A 22,947-nucleotide genomic window follows, 5' to 3' on the forward strand; every position below is an offset into this window, starting at 1 on the left:
ATACGAATTTATTATTTTTGCTTCCAAAGTTGTTTATAACTTGCCCACTCATAAAATGTATTAAATGGTATCCAACTATGGAGGTTAAAATGTCTTGCATTTTATTTTTAATTCTTTATTTATGTTTAAAAGATTTATCTGATGTACGTTATTTTTATCTTTTTACGCAATTTGCTTTTTTTTTTTTACTATTCAAAACTTAAAAATTAGCTTATTTAAAAATTTAAAAATTTTAAATTAAGTATGTTTTTAATTTTTAAATTCAGACATAAAATGAAAATTCATTTTTATATATTTTTTAATTCAACAAATTTAACTCTTTTTAAAAATTAAATAATATTTTAAACTACCATTTTAAAATTGTTTCATTTAAAAAAGTTAAATTTACATCCTAAATTGAAATATCATTTAATAATTGAAATAAATTAATTTCATAATATTAGAATAATTATATAAAAATATATCAAAATTTAAAATAAGAAATTATTTCAAATTTACAACTAAGTTTAGAAAATCAAATAGAAAAACTAAAATCATGAATAAAAAATAAAGAAAAAATAATACTGCAAAAAAACAAACAAAATTCCTTTCACATGGGATTTGCTGAAAAACAACTTTTAACATTTTCTTCAACTTCTATATGGTCTTTTAATGGAAAGTCGATAAAAAGTTGTTATGAACTAGCAATGGCAAATGACTTTAGTATTAAAGTATTTGCTTGCTTATATTTCAGTTAAATTAATTATAAATTTAATAATTGAGGATGAAAACAAACATGTATTCAAGAAAACAATTTTACAATCTATTTACTAATAATTTGATTTTTTTTTCATAATACACTGTCCTCATTAAAAGTTTGCAGTTTAAATTTTTTCCCAATAAATTAATTTTCTGTTAACCTTGTGCATGTGTATGCAATGATCTATTTATGAATTTTGAAATAATATAAAAATAATCTCCCATTAACAAAAATAAACAAGAAAAATTGTATTTAGCATCAAAATTATTAAGAAATTAATTTACTTTGAACAATATAAAAATGCACCACCAAAGCCAATTATCAGGACCAAAAAAATAAAAATAATGACCAGACGCAACATGAACATTGCATTGCTGTCTTTTTTATCTTCTACTTCTTGTGTTGGAAACTCTAAGATTAGTTCTTCTGGGGAGATGTTGCTGTCTGGTGAGATGTTGCTGCTTGAAAATCTGCATGGCTCCTCTGTTGTGCTGCTTGAATATCTGCATGGCTCCTCTGTTGTGCTGCTTGAATATCTGCATGGCTCCTCTGTTGTGCTGCTTGCATATCTGCATGACTCCTCTGTTGTGCTGCTTGCATATGTGCACGACTCCTCTGTTTTGCTGCTTGCATATGTGCACGACTCCTCTGTTTCGCTGCTTGCATATGTGCTCGACTCCTCTGTTTTGCTGCTTGCATATGTACATGGCTCCTCTGTTGTGCTGCTTGCATATCTGCATGTTGAATTTGTGGAAGAACTTTCCATGCTTTCTGACATTTTCCTTTTTCACAATCTTCAACTTTATATTTCTATGTTATGGCCAATGTCTGAAAAATCTGAAATATAAACTGGTTTTGTTTTCTGAATAATCTATGTCCAATTATATATAGAGAGAGGGAGAGACTTTTCACACTGATGTCTTCAAAATTTAAATTCTTAATTTCCTTTCTTACACACTCATGATTTCTTATTATTTATTCTTTTTCTTTTCTAATTACTGTATTATTTGTTGGAGTATTGAATAAATTATGTCCATTTGTAAATTCTGATTTCACAATTATCATTATAATTTTCGGTCACCATAATTTTTCGATTGTATAATATAAATTGTTTCTTTAACTTGTAAGCTTAGAGCAGACTGTTTAAGAACTTTAAATTCAATACCCTATTTTAGAATAAAATTTTCTCATTGTTTTTCCCTTTTTAAGTGATTCTGTTCAGACTCATTTCTAAATCAATATATTTGAAAAAATAAAAATCGTTGGCTTTATATGTATTTTCTTTTTATTCCAAACTTAAAAGTAGTGACTAAAAATTAAAATTAGAGAAATTGCTTTTGAAAAGAAAAATATTTTCTTTTGAATATGCACATCTTTTATATGTTTATTTTATTTAGTTTATCAGCTACTACTTGATTTTTCATAGGTAATTCCTGAGTGACTTAGACACAGTATTTAATATTTGTTTTTGCCTCCAAAGTTGTTTATAACTTCCATAGAATGTATTAAATAGTCTAGAATGTCTTGCTTTTTATTTTTAGTTTTTTCTATTTATGTTTAAAGATTTATTTTTACTTGTTAATTCTCTGTATAAATTATTTTTGTGTATTTGTACAATTTGTTTTCTTTATTAATTCAAAACTTAAAAATTATCCAATTTAAAACTATTTATATTTTGAGATAACTTTATAAAGAACTGCACATTCTTGATATAATTAAAGATGATTATTATAAAAGAAATATAACATGTGGAACCTTAATATTTTAAAAGAAATATCTTGTGGAATCTTAATATTCCGGGATTTATTAATTAAATGGAAATTCACATGACACAAATAATATATATTGTGATATATATCATAATTATTATATATATATATATATATATATAAATGAATAGGATAACTCTTTTTTATATAAGAAAAAAACATTTCTATTGCATAGTCTAATAATTTGTATTAATATTATCAATAATTTAGGGCCAGTAATGAAATAAAATCAATAAATTATTTAAATAAAATAAATTATATTTTTCACAAGACATGTATTTGCTTGAGCAAAAATTACAGCAAAATCAATATATAAAAAAAATAAATTTAAGGTCAACAAAATTAATTTCTTAAAATAAATTTGCTAATAATAACTAAAGTACAGAATAAAAAATATTAATGTATAATTTGCAAATATTTTTTTTCAGATGATTTTCTTCTAAATCTACATCCCTAAGATAATTTCTTTCCATTTCTTACTATACGTTTTATATTAAATCATATAATAGTCTCATTCAGTGTAATATATCAAATTATTTCATAAAATATTAAATCATAATAAACTGAATCATATATATAATTTAATGTAATGAAATCATAATATATATATTCACTTATTTTAAATAATTATTATACCGTCAAAAACCACCTGAATAATTTTAATAATATTGTTAACAAACTATCAACCTCAATAACTATATATATATATATATATATATATATATATATATATATATATATATATATATATATATATATATATATATATATATTTAAAATAAAATAAAATACTAATTAGAGTGTCAGTCGAGACCTAAAGCTATCATAAAATAACGGAAACTAAATTAAGATATCATAAAATAACATTCTAATACATGACCTAAAGCTAATTGATTCAAGAAAATATAAATTTAAACAATTACTCTACTTCTAGTATACAGTGATGATTACAAAGAAAAAGTATTAAAATACTTTATACAATTAATATATTATATTAATCAATGTCAACATCATAATTTATTATATAAACGAGGATAAACCTTGCGATAAATCATGAGAAAATATTTTTTTTCTTAGTAAATGATTTTTTATTGTATTCTATACATTATAAAGCTTATTATGAATATTATGTATATGAACGGTTATAAGTCTTCTTGTATTTATTTCTTTAATTTCAGTATTCATTATTACTACTTAGCGTCTTTAATAATATATTAACTTTTTCTTATAAAAAAAATTCATGACTTTTAACTTAGATTTTCTTGTGAAATCTAATTGTAAAATTTGTTAAATATATTATATTCATAAAATTATCAAACTCAGTATAGGACTTATAAAAATTGAGAATTTTAATTGAAACTTTTAATGCAGGGCAAATTTATACGCTGTTATAAAAAATAAACTACATTGATAGAATAAAAGTCTATAAGAGAATATTGCAAATAAGATAATTAAAAGGAAGAGATAAATGCACTTAATTAAGACAATGAAATGAAAACGAAAGCCTATGTATAATCTATGTTGAAAATATTTTGATCTATGTTGTAGTCTGTGGCACTTACTGAAACCTATTAGATGACAACATACACTACAGATGCTTTCACATTCCAAACTGAAATTCAAGGAACCCAGGAACGAGCAGGAATAACTTTTATGTCATTTTCAATTTGATTTTTATTTAGTAGATGTATGTGTTATTTGAATTAAAAAAAATATGATGCTTATTTTCTTTAGCTTTAAATTAGTTTGCATTGTAGGATTAGTTGTTTTTAATTTCTTTAATTTANTTTTGCATTTAATTTAATTTAACTGTGTTTAGATATTTGTTTAGTCTAGTATTTGGTTTAGCATTTTCACTCTCTGGACTCGATTTTAAAAAAATTACTGCAACCACACCAGAGGTCCAAATGCTACGTTTTATATATCAAATGAAAGATAATTGAGTCCACTTTCCAGAAAAAAAAACCTCATCTCATTTAGAGCTATGTAAAAAAGGTTATGGTTAAAACATTGAACAAAGGTCAAAGCTGCCAAGTGTGATTTTATTTTAAAATATAGCACTCATTTTGGAAGCTATTCAGGTGATTTATTTTGGTTAAGTGGTGCCCACTAGAATTCATTTGGCTTTGAAAGAATGCTGGTGATTTCTTTTCTTCTAAAAGTGATGCACATTGGGCATTTATTTTTAAAGCAAGTGATATTTTCATTGGGAGGGTCACCACAATGCCTCCATTTAATTAGCTTTTACATATTTTTTTTTACATATTTTCTAGTCATAGTATTTTATTTATTAGTTATAGGATGCATATTTTTTTAAGCCGCAATGTGAATTTAATTTTTAGTTAATGTGTTTCTTTATTATCCATCTGCATTTTAATTAGTTTACATGTCTTGTTTTAGGAATATTCAATTTACTGTCCTCATGTTGTTTGTCTTTTTCAGTGTATTGTTTACTTTAACGCTTTTAATTATGTTCGGTTTAATTTCTATTTTTAATTTAGTTTAATTCACCTTGCAAAAACACCTTCAAAATCCCCCTACTATGTGTTAGACCTGATTCTGAACCGCAGTTGGTCCTTAAGAGACGACTTAGGGGTCATTCCCTAGCATTATACTGCATTTCTAAATTGCAATCAAATTTGATTGGGCGGCGACACCCATCATACGTTAAAATAGGTTTACAAATTTTATGAAGTAACAAAAATTTACGTTATCTGAACATATTATGACACGGTTTCTAAAATCAGTCCATTTTTATATGAATATTGAAGAAAACGGTTTCAAATTGATATGAAATAAAACTATCTATGTTCTAAAAAATTAATTAATTAATTCTAAATATATATATATATATATATATAATATTATTAAATCTTTAATATTTAATATTTAAAAAGAAATATAATATATAAATTTTATAATATTAGATAATAATTAGGCATGAAAATAAAAAAATTATATAAAATATTACACATAAATAAAATTTCATAACAATTAAAATATCTATTACTTTAAAATTCAAAAATACTTTTAAAAATTTATGAAAAAAATTAATATTTAAGTTTAAATATATTTTAATTTTTTTTTCTAAATTATAATAAAATATTTTTTATAAGTTACATAATAACTTAATTGAAAAGATGCATATTAAAGAAAACAAGATTCAAGAATCAAATTCTTTGAAGACATTGTTACATTTACCAATATTCCTACCAAGAATAAATTGCCTATACTCAAAAAAGAACTTCAAAAACTTTTACATCAGAATCAAAATCAAAAAATTGTCCAAAAAAAACTTTACCTACCCCTTTCCTAGAGCCTGCTCCTGCGCTTGTGCCCTCCTGATCCATTAGTAAAGGATGTGTGAAAAATGGATGCGATAACTGCTGATGCTCTAAAGCTTGATATTATATATATATATATATATATATATATATATATATATATATATATATATATATATATATATAATATGTAATGACTGAAGGTTTAAAATATATTGTGACGAAGAAACAAGATTAAAATATTTTAAAATATATCAAGTCACTTCATTAAGGGGACTTTGTCCTCTCTTAAAAACTTAAATTTGGGTCAATAGCTTTATGTTTCTTGAAATTGACACATTGTTAAAACTGTCTATAATTTTCAAGGATTAGTCACATTCAAAATTTAGAAAATATATTCATGTTATTACGTCATAAAATATACGTCATAAAATATGTAGACCTATTATAACGTATAAAACTATATACGTCATAGTTAGTTTTTGTACGTTATAAAATATGATTTTTGTACTAGTATTTGTATAAATTATTTTTGTCTATCTGTAGAATTTGTTTTTTTTATTAATTCAAAACTTAAAATTTATCCAATTTAAAACTATTTATATTTTGAGATAACTTTAGAAAGAATTGCACATTTTTGATATAATTAAGGATGATTATTATAAAAGAAATATAGCTGGTAGAACCTTAATATTTTAAAAGAAATATATGGTGGAATCTTAATATTTCCGGATTTATTAATTCAATGGCAATTGACATGACAGAAATAATACATAGTGTGAAATGGATGATCATAATTATTATATATATATATATATATATCATGACCAATATATAAAAAATATAGAAATGAATAGGATAACTCTTTTTTATATAAGAAAAAAACATTTCTATTGCATAGCCTAATAATTTGTATTAATATTATCAATAATTTACATCCGGGCCAATAATAAAATACAATCAATAAATTATTTAAATAAAATAAATTATATTTTTTCACAGCAAAATCAATATATAAAAAATAAATTTAAGGTCAAAAAAATAATTTTTTAAGATAAATTTGCTAATAATAACTAAAGTACAGAATAAAAAATATTAATGTATAATTTGCAAAAAAATTTTCAGATAATTTTCTTCTAAAGCTACAACCCTAAGATAATATCTTTCCATTTCTTACTATATTTTTTATACTAAATCACATAATAGTCTCATTCAATATATCAAATGATTTCACACCTGATAATATTAAATCATAATAAACTGAATCATATATATAATTTAATGTAATGAAATCATAATATATTCACTTATTTTAAATAATTATTATACTATCAAAAACTATCTGAATAATTTTAATAATATTGTTAACTAACTATCAACCTCAATAACCATATATATATATATATATTAAAAATATTTAAAATAAAATAAAATACTAATTAGGGTGTCAGTCTTACAATTTGTTTATATAAAAAGTAAGAGTAAAAAAAATTTCAGAAAGATGAAAAAAATAACGGAAACTAAATTAAGATATCATAAAATATCATTCTAATACTTGACCTAAAGCTAATTGATTTTGCACAAGAAAATATAAATTTAAACAATTACTCTACTTCTAATATATTACAAAGAAAAAATGTTAAAATACTTTATACAATTAATATATTAAAAGGAAGTGATAATAAATGCACTTAATTAAGACAATGAAACGAAAAGGAAGGCATAGAAAAAAAAAAAAAAAAAAAAAGTGCAAACTGTGAGAAACAAGGAAAAAAAATGTTACTATTGGCATTGAATATCCTGAAGTACATGAGAGGTGAAGTTGAGCTTCATAGCGCAAGCCATTTGAATGGTCTGTTTGACGTTCATAATTTTGAGAAAACGAACTATGCCACTAAATTTGGCGTAGCTGGTGAGATTCAACCTCCCTGAATTTATGTCACCGGAAAGATTTGCAGTATCGGGTGACCTCAAATCAACGGTAACATTAATTTCTTTCATCCTCCTGATACTCACTTTGTCACTGCTGATTGGTCTTTCGCCAATCTTCACATCCGCATAAAGCACGCTCACACTGCTATTCTTGTAAGCGAAGACATCGAAATTGGGGTTGTAGATGCTTATGGAGATGAAGACGGTAGCGTTGAAGGAAGAAGATGATGGTGAAGTGTGGTGAGTGATGTGGTTGGAAGTAGCTGATCTTATTTTGACACGTGGCTCCCTCACACGTGTTATAGATGCCAAAACCAGTAGAAGTGCACATAAGATGACGAAGGAAGCAAGAACGCATACGAAACATCTAGCGCTACCTCGTTGTTGCTTGTGCAGGGACTTGTTATCGTACATGCTTATCGATTATGTCTCCGCCTATTGTTTGATGTGTTGAATAAGAATGTTTGTCTGAATAGCTAGGTATAGAAAATTGGTGTTTCAGTTCTCAGTTATATGTGAAATGAAGGTGAGGAATTTATTGTTTTTGATGTAACAGAGAACAACTCTTAAGGAAAAATCTTGGAAGGCTTCGATATCTTATTTCTAAATCTTTTACCTTAGGATTGGTATTGAATGATTGATCTGTGTTGTATAAGTTATTAGGCAGTGTCAATTATTAATTAATGAGCTTTTGCTAAGTTTGATTTGAGATCTGAAAACGCCATTTGTGGTGATGGCAATGTAAGGATTATCCAATCCAACTGTTCCTTGCCGGCGACAGAAAGCTTTCAAAGTCATGAAGAAGAAGAAATATATATATATATATATATATATTAAAGGTTGGAGTTTTTATTATATTCTTTTATCATATATATTTTTAATTATATATCATTATATATATTTTATTTGATACTAATAGTATTAAAATTAATTCTTGATAATTCAACGTAATAACAATAAAATTTAGAGGTCATTTATTGAGTACAATATCAATTTTATATTAATCATATAACTTTTCATAAATTTAAGTAAATAAAATTATTTCACTCAATTAAAAAAAAAAAAAACTAAACCACATTAATTCAAAATATAAAAAGTTTTCATACATATTATAACAAACATTTTAATAGAATCTAGTTAAAAATACTTATATACAATTATTTGAAATATAATATTATAAATTTATAATGTTATACAAATATAATGTTTTTTTTATCAGTGGAAGCCTTATAATTAATGTACAAGGTATATCTCACCTTAACAAAATCTGGTAAAAGTTCATATTACAAAACGATAATATTATTTTAACAACTTTTTTAACAACTTAATACGTCTTATTATTTTATTGATTTGTTTGAATTTATTCTAAAAAGATATTTGAAACGTATCAATCACAAACTACCACGTGTACATTGTCAAAAAATTATAAAATAATAGTCGTTAAAAATACTTTTTTCAATTACAAAATCAAGTAGTGTATGACTTTTTCTACACTTGTTCCTTAAATCCTTTTATAGTCTTTTAATGGATAGTCGTTAAAAAGTTGTTGAAATATAAGATTATAAATTATGGGTTAAATATGTTTTTAGTCCCTATATTTTGGAACGATTTTGGTTTTAGTCCATTTTCAAACTAAGGTACAATTTAGTACTTCAAACTTTAGAAAACTCTGGTTTTAATCTTTTTTACCAAATTTTTTTAACTTTATTTGTTGTTTCAAGCACTTTTCATTATAGCATTTTGATTGTTTACACTGTTTGATTGTTTACACTGTTTGACACATTTTTGCTTCAATGTTAACTGAGAAAAGTGCTTGAAACAACAAGTAAAGTTAAAAAAATTTGGTAAAAAAGATTAAAACCAGAGTTTTCTAAAGTTGAAGTACTAAATTGTACCTTAGTTTGAAAATGGATTAAAACCAAAATCGTCCCAAAGTACAGGGACTAAAAACATATTTAACCCATAAATTTATAATGTTATACAAATATAATGTTTTTTTATCCGTGGAAGCCTCATAATTAATGTATAACGTATATTTCAATTTATAAATTAGAGTAATAATACCATGACACACTTTTACACTCATTTAATAGAAAATACAAAGGTAAAATGGTTCAAAAATATAAAGTTTTGTAATTTAAAAAAAAAAAAAGAGAATAAAAAATAAATAAAGATAGTGTCAAATAAATATAAAAAATTCAGTGAAAGAATATTTTTGAATTACAAAATCAAGGAATGAATGACTTTTTCTACACCACTTTTCCTAGATGTAAGGTCACTCCATCTGTACTGGCCCTACTATTCGCACCACGAGTTATTATTTTGACCCATCAGCCGAAGTCAAATGGTATAAATTTAGCTAAATTTATACCACACAAATTTTGTTCTTTTGTTTAAAAAATGTTAAAATATTTTGTTGATTATAGTATTTATTCCAAAATCTTAATCACAATTTCATCTACTATTCACTGGATAAAGAATAGGATACTATTAACAGTTTCATGTACAGTGTATAAATATTTCTTCTGAATAAGAAATCCAAGCAGAAGCAGCAGGCTTGAAACATTGCTTTAACCTCCATATTCTATAAAGATAATTGAATTCACTTGAAGAAAATGAAAATTTTGTATATGTATGTGGTCATTTAATTTTTGATAAATAATCGTTTTCAAAATATAATTTTTAAAAATATTACAAAACGATTATGATTTTGTCAAAAATAAATTATCCAGACACCCTGTTGGACCTGTGTCTTGCTCCTTAACCGGAAAACTACCTTATTCCTTTTATCACTTTCAAAACTGTTGTATATTTTTCTATGCGGTATATGCAATAGTCTAAGCGATAGGCCAGAATGAATGAGGGGATCTGTCAGAACTTAAGTGTTGCTGAGGTCTTGTACGTGCAATATCTCCTTTGCGCAGCCACCACCACATGTATGATGAAATGCCCAGCCATCTTGCTGGCCGGTATATACAATGCCTCATCATATTCTGTGCTTAAGTTTTTAGCTTATTGAATAATTATAATCTGGCGATGACAAGTTGCTAAAATGAAGGTTTAAGTTGCAATGCACTTGTGTTGACTGGTTACAGTTACGAAGATACGTCCAATTTCCATCAGAAATGCTCCTTATGGAACTCAAATTTCGTTTGACCTTTTTCGTTGAACTCGAAGCAAAGCCTGCTTAATTCTTTGGCCAAAACTGGTGCGCCACAATAGAATACCCCTGTTGCGAATTGAGGATGTCAGTACAAGATGAAAACAATGTCTGTAAATTTATGCTTGATGAGGATTGCCTGACCTATTCGTCCATTGCAGTGCTTGGAACATATTTTAGAGAAAACCTTCTTCCAGTTTGGCCTAGCAAAATGAGTTCTCACCTGGTAGTACATTTATAGAAGCAAATCAAGGTTTAAAATCAACTTAGTCAAGACTGAAAAACAAAGTCTAAATTCTTTTATTTTTCCTAAACTAAAACGTATGAAGTTATAATAAACGGAAAAAATGAAAGGCTTACCCTAGTCCCAGAAACAATATCAACTCCATTTTTTGCATGGTTGAGGGCTTGCACCATAGTAATGAGGGCGGACCTGGCATCGCCTTCCTCGTATACGCTAGTTAAGTAGTTGTGCATCTCAATAACACCCTGAAGTCCATAAGGTATTGAACATAAGCTAAATACATATATAACTTACTCAGCTGGCAGCAGAGGAAATGAATACATAGAACTCTTCAAGAGAAAGTCTAAAAATGTAAATACATATAGCAGTTAATACCCTTTGATCAAGTTCAGCAACTTCATTCATGACCCCTTTAAACCAATCGAAAGAACCTTGTTCCCTTGTTACCCAGTAGAAATAAGAATTGGTAGTCTTAAGTGTCTTCTTCCGTTTCGGAGAAATCTTATTAGAAGACAGCGAATCTGCAGTCGCAGTGCTAAGGTCTGAACCTCTACTGGAATCAGAGACCGAGTCCTGGATAGTAAGCGACCATGACGTTACTTTTATAGTACATATAAACCTTCGGAGATTGGTCATATTTTTTATTTGCACGTTTTTATGTGAAGAACACCAATAAATATTTTGTTAATGAATGCACTAAAACTCACCGCCAGCTCCTCCATTTTGACAATATTGTTGAGAAGATCTTTTAGAATGCTAATAAAAGGTGTTGCTCCAATCCCGAGACCGACAAGTAGTAGAACATCATAGTTTCTGTAGTCTTGCGCTGGCGCACCGTAAGGTCCATCTATCCTTAGCTTTGGTAAGCTGTGTCAATTATCGATACCAAGAAGATGACAGGAATCTGAGCATAAAGAATTCTTTTCTAAGGGCGAAGTTACAAGGCAAACAAATATGGCAGGTCCATCACGTACCATTTCTTGGTGGTTTCATCAGCCCTGAGAAGGCCGCTCTTCCCAGCTACGGGAGGCTCACAGGCCGCAGAAAATACCCTTTTGAGCTCCTGTGTCCAATCTCCCAGTTGCCGTATGTGAACACTCAGGTAGTCATCGCCAGGAGCAGAGGTAATAGAAAACGGATGCCTGTCGTACGTAAGTGTATTGTTAGATATCAACCAACTTAACAAGAAAAAGATTCGTAAAAAAGTGAAATAGAAACAGTAAGATGTAAAAGGTGATCTCATTTCAATTATTTTCTTTTTCGACATCCTAGAGGGGTTAACCCGTTATAGTACTAAATCAGTTTACTCCATTTTGTGGTTAGAATTTACATAAAGCATGAGAAATTCAGCTACTGCAAAGTAATGTAGAAAAAAGAAAATAGCAGCCTACCACTCAAATGGAGAAACAGCAGGACATTGTACAAACATGTATTGTCCACTCTTGTAACGAAATTGAGGCGGCTTCGACATTTGCAATGTCAGAACATTTCCAGTATAAATGGCAACCTACAATGATGTTTTTCACAAAATAAGTTCGAGTTGCATCGTTTTGTTTAGCTTATTGAAAGCAGTGATGGTTTCAGGTGGCTAAAGTTTTATTTTTTAACATTGTTTATTACTGCTGTGCTAGATTAGCCAAGAGCGATTGTAAGCAAAAAAAGAAAACTAAAAAGCCAAGATCATAACAAATTTGATTATTCTTTTAGAAAACGCCTAACTATTGTTTTTATCTGCTCACCTTTATAAGACGGACTGTATAGAAACCAGAACGGAAGTATCTTAGCGTTCTTTCTCCCACATAAAGGACGATTGGAACTGCAAGATACATCCATGTCTGAAAAGAGAGATCAATGCGTTAAGTAACCAAGCAGGCATGGAAAAAAAGCTTTAAGGATGCTTCCAAACAACTGAAATTTTATACTAAAAGTTGCATACCGTCTGGAGGTGCCATTTGCGCTCGAGGTAAAGATTTACACCATGAATGATGAGCAGGACATAGACAATGACAAATAGATGGTGTGAATACCAGAATGCATTGAAACCAGTGAGCCTATTAAGCGGTTTAGGAAGCTTAATAAGATTTCTTCTGAACCATTTTGTTGCAAGAGTAAACGCTATTGCCATCAAAATCACCATGAGAATTCCAGTCATGCCCTCAACCCCCTTAATGAGGTCTCCGTAACTGGGTTTGTGATCACCAAATACGCCGTACAAATACTTCTCATACATTTTTTCAGACGAATTTACAAGTCTCGGAAAATCACAAGCAAGGTGATTCCCGGCATGAAGTATCACTCCAATCACTACTGCAGCAGCAATTGTCTGCACGTTAGAATTTTTATCAGTAATTAATTAAATACAATTTATTTTATCACGCTAATAATAAGACGAGCTTTGCTAATAAATGCAATAAAACAACTAATTCTGAAGATTTTAAAATATGTATATCCATATAAAAAATTAAATAATGCAATATAAGTCAAATCTCTAATGATAAGATAAGAAAGCCTTACTAATAACAATAAAATCTTACGATATATGAGGGATAAGAGAAACAGCAGTTTGAAAAGATTGTCATGGACAGCGTCCACTAACTTTAATATATTGAACTTGTTTTCTGGTAGTGCTGTGTGGGGCGTACCTTATGAAAGTTAATGTTATCATCGAAAGGTGCAATATAAGCCAACTTGGTGGACCTGAGCCACGTTATGGTATTTCTGCAGACGGGAAAGAGTATAAGTGCCATGTTGAACTTGAGTGTTTCAGCAGCACCTTTGGCCGCGAGGAGACAGTAACCCATGACATGATAAGCATTTTTTCGCTTGTACTCGATGAACTTCCACGTAAACAGCCCAATCATCACTGAAACCCACAATGCTAAAACCCAAAGCCTCTTCCAATTTTCTTGCAAATAGTAGATCATCCTGCGGCTCATCCTACGTATCGGGCTTCTTCCCCTTATTCCTTGTAGGTTCTGACTCAAAGCTTGACTGGTGTAGCTTAGAGCTTGGCTGTAGTTCAGATACGTATCCTTTTGTAACAGAAGCGTCTCCAATTGCCATAGCTGCACACACACCCACCATTAAAATCTCGCAAAACTAGCAAACACTTTTTCAAATTGTCGACCTTCATTATTAAATGTTCCATTATTTCCTACTATACAACGAAAAAGCTGCACGCGAAAGAGTTTAAGGTATATATATGCTCTTGCCAAATCAATGAGATTATATTACTTTTTCTGACAACAAATTTTTACATCCACTTTATATTCACTGTGTTATTGTAGCAATCTTCTTTTTTTTCTTTATAAAAACAAAATTTACTTTTTAAATAAGTTACTCCTAAAACTAGACTGTGAAATAATGCATTTGATGTCAAAAACATATTTTGCAAATCAGTTATGATAAAATATACATGAACATTAGAAACATAAACATCACACAACACAATTCTTAAAAACGTTTTAAAAGCATTTTCATTCTAAATTCTAAATTGATTTACGAGTAAAATAATTTTTTTATTAATAATTGATAGAAGGTATCGTTATTATGACTTTTAAATTGGTTATTATAAAACTCAACCAACGTTTAATAAATGTTTTTTTATTGGATGTCCATATAAAATTGTTTTAGACTGCATAAATTTTTTATTTATTTCATTTTAACTCTCGCTAGCGTTAAGTAATACGATGACATTTTAAGATATTTAATTTAATACAAAATTACGTATTTCATCTCTATAACTTTGGATAAAGACTAATCTAAAAAAATATAAATTTACAGTTTTTATATACTATCATCGGTCCTATTTTATAACAAATAAATGATAGTTTATCGAAAATAGTCGAAAAGCGTATTAAATAAGTACATAATATATACATATGTAATTGAGTCAACTAGGATGCATTCGCCATTATGCACGTACAGAGATTGAATCGTTACTTCAATTCAATTCCTTATGTAATCGTGTCCTCTAGGACACCTATAATTAATTATAGCGTGTAATTTGCTAAAAAATTTCACCCAACTTCGGACTATATATAAAGGAGCAGAGCTGGTCATGCATTGACTTGATTAACAACTATGAATAAACCTAATTAATAAACGAAACAACTTGAGTTGTCGTTTTCTCTATAAATTATGACATAAAATATTACCAGCATAGAACACATTCTGAAGTGCTTTCATTAAAATACGTGAAAGAGTAGATAATAACTTCTATATAACAAAAAAAATAAATTAAAAATTAACAATGAAACCAAATTAACCATGGACTAAATCTCAACCACGTACCAATATTTTCTTTGACATACTCAATATATCCTGGAATTAAACATATGCATGTTTTCTTGATAAATTCAGATGTTATGGTTTGTAGAGAACTCGAACCTCAATGTAGCCAAGTCTTTCAGGGTCTAACTCTTCCATGATCAGAGCTGCGTATTCTTCGGCTTGCTCTTTCAATCTGGATAACTTATTTGCTGAAGCGCTTAGCATAATGATCTGAGAAATGAAGTATAACCATTTGTTTAATGCAAATTTTAACTTTACAGAGAGGCATCATTTAATTTCTCAAGATATACATTTTTCAAAAAATTATAAATTATTGTGAGTAGCAAATTCATGAGGTTTAGTAGTAAAATGGAACAAAGATTTGATTCTTTGCTTGAAAAAAAGGTTATATATATATATATATATATATATATATATATATATATATATATATATATATATATATATATATATATATATATATATATATCATTCTTATTTTAAATGTATTGTCCTTAAGATCTGATGATCATGTTAAATTTTGCAAGGATAAAATAACTAATTTATAATATAAAAATGTTAGGTTCCTCGATTCCAAATTACAAGAAAATTGATTTTATTATGTTTAAGAAGAAAAATAAAATAAACAGTAATTTTTTATTATTAAAAATCACACAATAAATCCTACATGATTTATTATTTTATCACTGTCTAGCTTATTGTGTCATCAGTAATAAATAAACAGTCACTGAATATAATTTCTGTGTTAGTGATTGTTTCGGTCCTATTTTTATAAATCAAACAATTTTCTCATTGAGTTCATCCTTTCTCAATTCATCATGTAGGTTCAGTTTCAAAATAACCTACGATTTATTTTGGCAAAAGAATAAAGTTCTACCATTATTTTACCAACACTGATCACTTTGACTGAAATCGGATCAAACAACTACGGGCGATAAATTTTGTTTAACATTTAACGTAAAATTATATTCTTGATACCCAATTTGAGAATGTTAATTTAAGTTATTAAAATTTACAGATATTTAACTAAACTAGTAAGTTGTATGTGCTGAAGCCTATAAACTGGTGAGATTAAAAAATATTACAGTCAATCGGTTTAATTTACAAAACAAGCACGGAATCATTGGGATGAAAACAACTATTTGAATGTTTGACGGAGGGTAGTATTTCCATGACAGGCATGTTTGGACCACCTAAAAAAAATTAAGCTAAATGTCCATCATGCCCCCACCAACCGCACTGAAAGCGTCAACTTTATAAATTCTAATAAATTTGTTTAATCAAGAAAGTGGGAGTAGCATCTTTGTAAGCAAAAGCCAGAAATTCATTGGCCCTAAAAAAGGAAATTATTTGTGTATAATTAAATTACACATTTTTACAATCATTAGAAAAGGATAGAAGGGAAAAAGTGACATATAAATGATAATATATATAATTATTAATTATTATACGAAATATGACTTAACTTTCATTGAATAGCACCTAACAGTATGCTTATTGCTTTGGAACAGTAGAAAATATCCGAAATGGACAGATGAATAAAGATCAATTTATCAAAACACATATTTACACGATAACAATATACTAAATTTTTTATTTAATTTATTTAAGAAATATAATCTTCATCTACAATATATTTTTATTTGGTGTCGTAATGCGTGATATTACATGTAATTTTACTGCTTGTAGATAACCTGCTTCAACTTCAACTGATTTTGGTTATTGTTATGGTTAATTATTAAAACTCAACTTGACTACATGTGTATTGGCTATAGAACAAACATAGTACAAGTGCCCTTTAAATAAAAATAAATTAGTTAATTAAATATTTTCATTATAATGAAAGCAGAAAATGGACGTGTTTTGCTCTTGAGGAAATTATTAGCAAAAGAAGAGCAGAAAAGAAGGCTAAGATAAAAAAATAATAATGTACCTCTTTCACTTCTTCTTCGGTTATTCTACCATCTTCGTTCTTGTCCACCCTAGGAAGGTGATTAGGATTCTAATTAGGCAGTGAGAAAAAATAAAGTTTTGCAGGCCTTTTTCTATTTCTATCGGATACAAATACGTAAAATAAAAAAACTTAAATATAGATTTATCTCTATCGCAAATAAAATCTTCATAAACTTATATCACTTTAAGTTTAAATTATTTAAAACTCAAACTTTTCGCTTTAGTATAAAATTCTACGTTTAATTTCTTAAAAAGAAAAAAAAAACGACTAAAACGCTACTTTTTCATGTCACCGTTCTTTTCATAAAATTGAGAAATCCTTAATTACTAAAGAAAATAACGAAAATATTTAAGAAGAGGGGGTTTATTAAAATAAAAGGATAGGAAAAATATTAATGAGAAATTACTTTTAACTAACTTTATTATTTTTCATAAAATATTATTTAGTCAATCAAAGCTTACATATCAAAGAAGATCTGGAGCCGTGAATCAAAGCTTTGATCGGTAATTTGCGACCAGAATTCGGTAAGTTCGTCTCTGCTGATCTTTTCAACCCTGATTCTTCGTCTACGACCCAGAGCATCGAACAGTTCCAGTGCGAACTCCTTAGAGTCCTTCATTCCTTCAACAAATAGAAAAAAAAAAAAACTCTTGAAGCAAAAGCGTAAACAAAGGAGTGAAAATGCGAACACGTGTAACGGAATAATCTGAACTGAAATTTGAAAATAAATCGAACCTATGCATTGCGCAAAATCGGTGCGGTAGAGAAAGCCGTCTTTAGCAAGACTATCGAAATTGCTTTGCACCTCATTCCAGGCATCAGCGCCGTTGGATTTACTGCTAATGAATTTCAGTCCACGGAGCGCTTTCTTCGTACCGGAGCTGTTGCGCTCAAGCTGAGCGCGCTGCTTCCTAAGATCTCGCGGCAAAAACGCCGTTTCAGATCCTCCCTGGCTCCACGAAAACCGCCGCAGCTCCGCCTTGAGCTCCTGCGAGAACTGCCTCGCCTTCGCAACCGCCTCGTTCTTAAGCTCCTGCGAGAACTGCCGCCATCGGCTGGGAGAGCTCCTCCTGATCGACGGCGACCAGGCAGAAGACACCGGAGTTTCGTTTCCGCTTGCAGCACAGCCTTCGTCGACGTTAACGACAGTCACCGACTCAACGCCGCGGAGAACGATGGTGTGATCGTCTTGAACGTCGAGCGTGACCTCGACGTACTCGTCGGCGACGGAGTATGACTCGGTTCCCGGCGACGTCCCTCCGCTGACGAATGCAACATCCGGCACCGTATCAGACGCCCAGCGGCGTTCGTGCTTTGGAGCACCGTTCATGATGACTGAAGACGGAACAGTGTATACAGGTATAGGTTCTAATTTTCTAATATACAGATATTTTAATTTAACGTGGTATTAGTTTGTTATATAATGGGATAAAGTGCGGGGGAAGCTATTGGGAGGAGTTTGGTTAAGGAGAGAAGAGAGTAGAGTTTAGGAAAGAGGCAGTAGAATGAGAATCTGGCAAGAAAAAGACAATAACGTGTACAGAGCTCTTGTGAGAAGGAAACAAATTAGTTTGACCGAAGAAAAGGACAATGGCTTTGCTTTTGCAGGATAAACCAAAAGAAGGCAGGCACTGTTGTTACACTAGTCAGGCTTGGGAAGAACAGAGATTACGTGGAATAGTGATAGTTGCAATCTATAATATCAATAAAACGGGGTCGTGGTTTAGGAAAATACAGAAATGTGTTATAGTGTAATTGTGCAGGTGAATAATCAGTGACAACAAGAAACGAAGAATGAAAGCACGAAAACCAAAGACGATGATGTTTTCTTGTTCTAGTATATTTTGCACAAGGAAAATGATATTATGACACCATTTTGACACTGTATATGTGTTAAAATGTGGTTGGACAATTTTAAATTAAAAAACAAATTTTAATTTTTCTATTTCAAATATATCCTGTCATAACTTTTTTAATTTAAAATTGTTTAATCACATTTTGACACGTGTACAGTATAAAAAATGTATTAAAATGTCATCTTCTTTCCATAAAACTGGGGTAACGGGGGAAGTGGAGGAAACAGAGGGACAGAGAAAGTGGTGGGGCAGGGAAAGGAAAGCGAAGCTTAATACTTTAATGGTAGTGGGACCCAGCATACCAGAGTCTCCCAAGTCGACGACGGGACGGATGGCCGTGTAAACTCCACTCAAGGTTTTCGCCATCAATCCTTTTGTTTTTATTCATTTTCCTTCTCTCTTGTTTTTTTCTTCTAAAGAAAATAGTTTGTTTTTAAAGAAGTGAGAATGATTAAAACATCACGTGACACACAAAAAAACAACTGTTTTTTTTTAATACATCATTTAATGTTTTTCAGTTCAGATGTTAATTGTAATTTTAGTATTGTCTCAAATAAATTTCAAAACAATCATATATTTTACTGTTTTTCAATAATTAATTACGCCGCGTAGACCTACAAAATGCGAACTTTCCATAGAATAGTAAATTGTATGATAAATAAGGAATTGCAGAAGATAAGGAGAGGTAGAAAACTTGATAGGATTCTTTCTTTGTTCTTTTAGCAAGTAAAATACTAAAATAGAGGTTAATTGTGAGTCTCACTTTCGAATTGGCAGTATTCGTAGTTTCCTAATTCTAACTACAAATGGCTATGACCGTAGAATTAAAACCAAACAAAAACCTTTTCAAAGTATCTCTGTCTTTGTGTTTGACTGAAGTAGTTATTTTTCATTCATACTGAAAACAAAGACATTTATTTTTATTTTTAAATTAAACACAGCGATTTTTAGATGTCTAAATGCCTTTATTATTTTTTATTTAATCATTCGCGAGGTCTGTCTTTGGATTGAATCTTAAATAGATTTTTTTATTTTTTTTTCAATTATGTCTTTATTTTATTAAAATTGTTTTAATTACATCCTACCAGCATTAGACAAATTAACAGTGTTGTTTTAAATTACGTAACAAATTGTTAAATACTTATAGTTGAGTCTGACGTGAATTTTTAATTTTTTTAAAATTAAAAAAATTGGAAAAAATTGATTATATCATTTATAAAAGATAAATCTACACTTAACATTAATCTAATTTTAAAACTTAAAGAGCCAATGTGACAGACATTGAAGAAAAAAAACTCATATTGAACCAAACATCATGTTTGTTACATGTTTTAAAAGATGATGCCCTTCAATTTTAAGGAAAAAAAAATGAGTTTTAAAACAATAAAGATTAAAAATCATCGATATTTCGAATAAAGACTAAAACCAAAATAAAATAATACTTAAAAGACTAAAAACATATTTAATCTTATTTTTTATTATGAATAAATTATTAACTAAGCATGAGAAGATAAATAGATGTTAAAAGTATTATGAAAAAGTTAATTCACATTCGATCAATTATATAATATGATTGAATGATTATACTTTTAATTTTTATTTATAATTCTTTATGAAATTTGACCTAATTATGGTTTCTTCTAGAATTTTCTCTTCTCATGCGTTGAGTCTAAAAATTGAATAACAGAGTTGCTTACATTGTTGATATTTATATTTCTAAATGTCTTCCACATTTATCAGACATGTTTAATGTTTGAGATAATGTTAATTATTTTGAGTTAGTTCTTAATTATGAAAAAGAAAAAGAAAATGGAAAAGAGAGAAGGTGAGATTGTTCTAGAAGAACATTACGTATATTAGCGGAAGATATGAGGAAGCCATCGCTAACTTCCAAGTTTCAAGTCAATTGCTCACCAACTCCTATCCTCAACAACAATTGCTTATAGGCATTAAAAAAAAAAAAACTATTTTATATACTTAAACATTCTTAATTTTTGTGATTCACATCTTCGTAAAGATTATTCTTATTTAGTATTCAGAAACGTCTTGCACAAGAATATTAAAACCGACTGAAATCCACAGAACAAAAACGTAGTTAATCATTTTTTATTAGGTATTGAAAATCGCTGATGATAATTAGTGTGGCCAGTTGTTGCCAATCACACCAATTCATTCTTTGATTTTAAGAAATAAAAATAATAGAAAGAGTAAGTCAAGAAGAAAGATATTTAATTGTTTAGTAGAATGGAAATATGTAAGAAGTAAAAAAAATATGTTTTAAAAGATTTGTAATTCGATTGATTGGATAAGAAATAAATAAAAAGATGCAACAGGGATGAATGTTAGTTTTACTATTTTTTAAATTTGTTTAAGTAAATGTGAACTTTTATATCACAATTTAAAACGAATTAAGATACATCATAATTAGATATGGTAAGAATATCAGTGTTTGCGATAAAACTCAGTTCAGATAGATAGTATTTATGAATATTTTATTATTTGTGGGTAATGAGTTATAAAGAGGTCAAATACAAATATTATAGGATTGTATTAATAAAAAATTAATTTACAGTTAATTTTATTTACATTATACTTTATATATTTTTATAATTTTATTTAAATTTTAACTTAAAAATTTATAAAATATATTTTTTTTTAAATATTTGTTAGTATTTGTGGCATAGATTTTAAAATATTTACAGATATTTTTTAAATTATTATTTATACAATGAGTTAATTTTTTTAATCAGTTAATATTATTTGTATTCCAAATCTGAATCGTTATCATCTTAATTATAATGAACCATGGAATAATTAAACCAGAGTGATTTAAAACGAAGAAAAGCAAATAATATAATTTTATTTGTTGTGTTGGAGTTGGAAGAAAATTTCATTGTAAGAGTTATCTGGGTGAGAATATTTTGAAATAAATTTAAATGATTGAGTATGGTAGAAAAATTCTGTGTCACGCTGTATAATATAAGTATGCAATATAATGATTATCGATATATTTTAACAAAATTTTTATCAAATTTTTAATGATTAATTATATATCACTATTTCATTGATTTACTTAAATTTATTTTTAAAAAATATTTGAAACAAATTAATTATAAACTATCACTTATAAGAAAATTATCAAAAAAAATTGTTAAAAAAGTTTTTTTTTTAAATTATTATGTCTATATTGGATAACAAACTTGCATATACACATAAACATCATATTTGTGATTAAATTTTATTAATATAAGAAATGATATTTTACACACACAATTTTTTATATTTATTTAATAATATTTTTTTTTCCTTAAAAAAATAAAAAATTTTAGTTTTTATAATAATTTTGTCCTTATATAATATGTAAAAGTAAATATAAAAATGTATCGTTCTATTATTACTCAATTAGCATTGTTGAAAACAAAATAACTCATACGTAAAACAACCATATCGGTAAAATAATTATATTTAAATGTTCATTGTTGTTGAATTTTCTTGGATAATTGAAAGTTCATAAAATCTTGGTTAGGTAGTTACTTAGCATATGTAAACGTAAGTCTGAATCAACACCAACCTATATTATTATTTCTTTTTATTCTTAAGTAATATTATTTTCTAAATATCGTTTTCAGATTTTAAATATAATAATAATAATAATAATAATGATGATGATGATGATGATGATGATGATAATAATAATAATAATGATAATAATAATA

The 22,947-nt window shown here is 28.1% G+C and overlaps 2 protein-coding genes across 2 annotated transcripts; both read right to left on the reverse strand.

Annotated features, from left to right (window-relative positions):
• Positions 1 to 7,574: 7,574 nt before the first annotated feature.
• LOC106776594 lies at positions 7,575 to 8,138 on the reverse strand. The gene has a single exon (XM_014664076.1). The coding sequence runs from the start codon at positions 8,136 to 8,138 to the stop codon at positions 7,575 to 7,577; it is 564 nt and encodes a 187-aa protein (XP_014519562.1).
• A 2,102-nt stretch (positions 8,139 to 10,240) lies between these two features.
• LOC106777710 (respiratory burst oxidase homolog protein A) lies at positions 10,241 to 19,188 on the reverse strand. The gene is made up of 14 exons (XM_014665422.2): positions 18,111 to 19,188; positions 17,837 to 17,996; positions 17,355 to 17,403; positions 15,518 to 15,631; positions 13,771 to 14,193; positions 13,065 to 13,451; positions 12,868 to 12,963; positions 12,520 to 12,635; positions 12,103 to 12,270; positions 11,836 to 11,995; positions 11,504 to 11,701; positions 11,245 to 11,373; positions 11,029 to 11,107; positions 10,241 to 10,953 (listed from the first exon to the last, which is right to left on the reverse strand). The coding sequence occupies exons 1-14, from the start codon at positions 18,703 to 18,705 to the stop codon at positions 10,844 to 10,846; spliced, it is 2,784 nt and encodes a 927-aa protein (XP_014520908.1). The 5' UTR covers positions 18,706 to 19,188; the 3' UTR covers positions 10,241 to 10,843.
• Positions 19,189 to 22,947: the final 3,759 nt, after the last annotated feature.

Source organism: Vigna radiata, chromosome 11, assembly GCF_000741045.1.
Source record: "Vigna radiata var. radiata cultivar VC1973A chromosome 11, Vradiata_ver6, whole genome shotgun sequence".
Classification (NCBI taxonomy): Eukaryota; Viridiplantae; Streptophyta; class Magnoliopsida; order Fabales; family Fabaceae; genus Vigna; species Vigna radiata.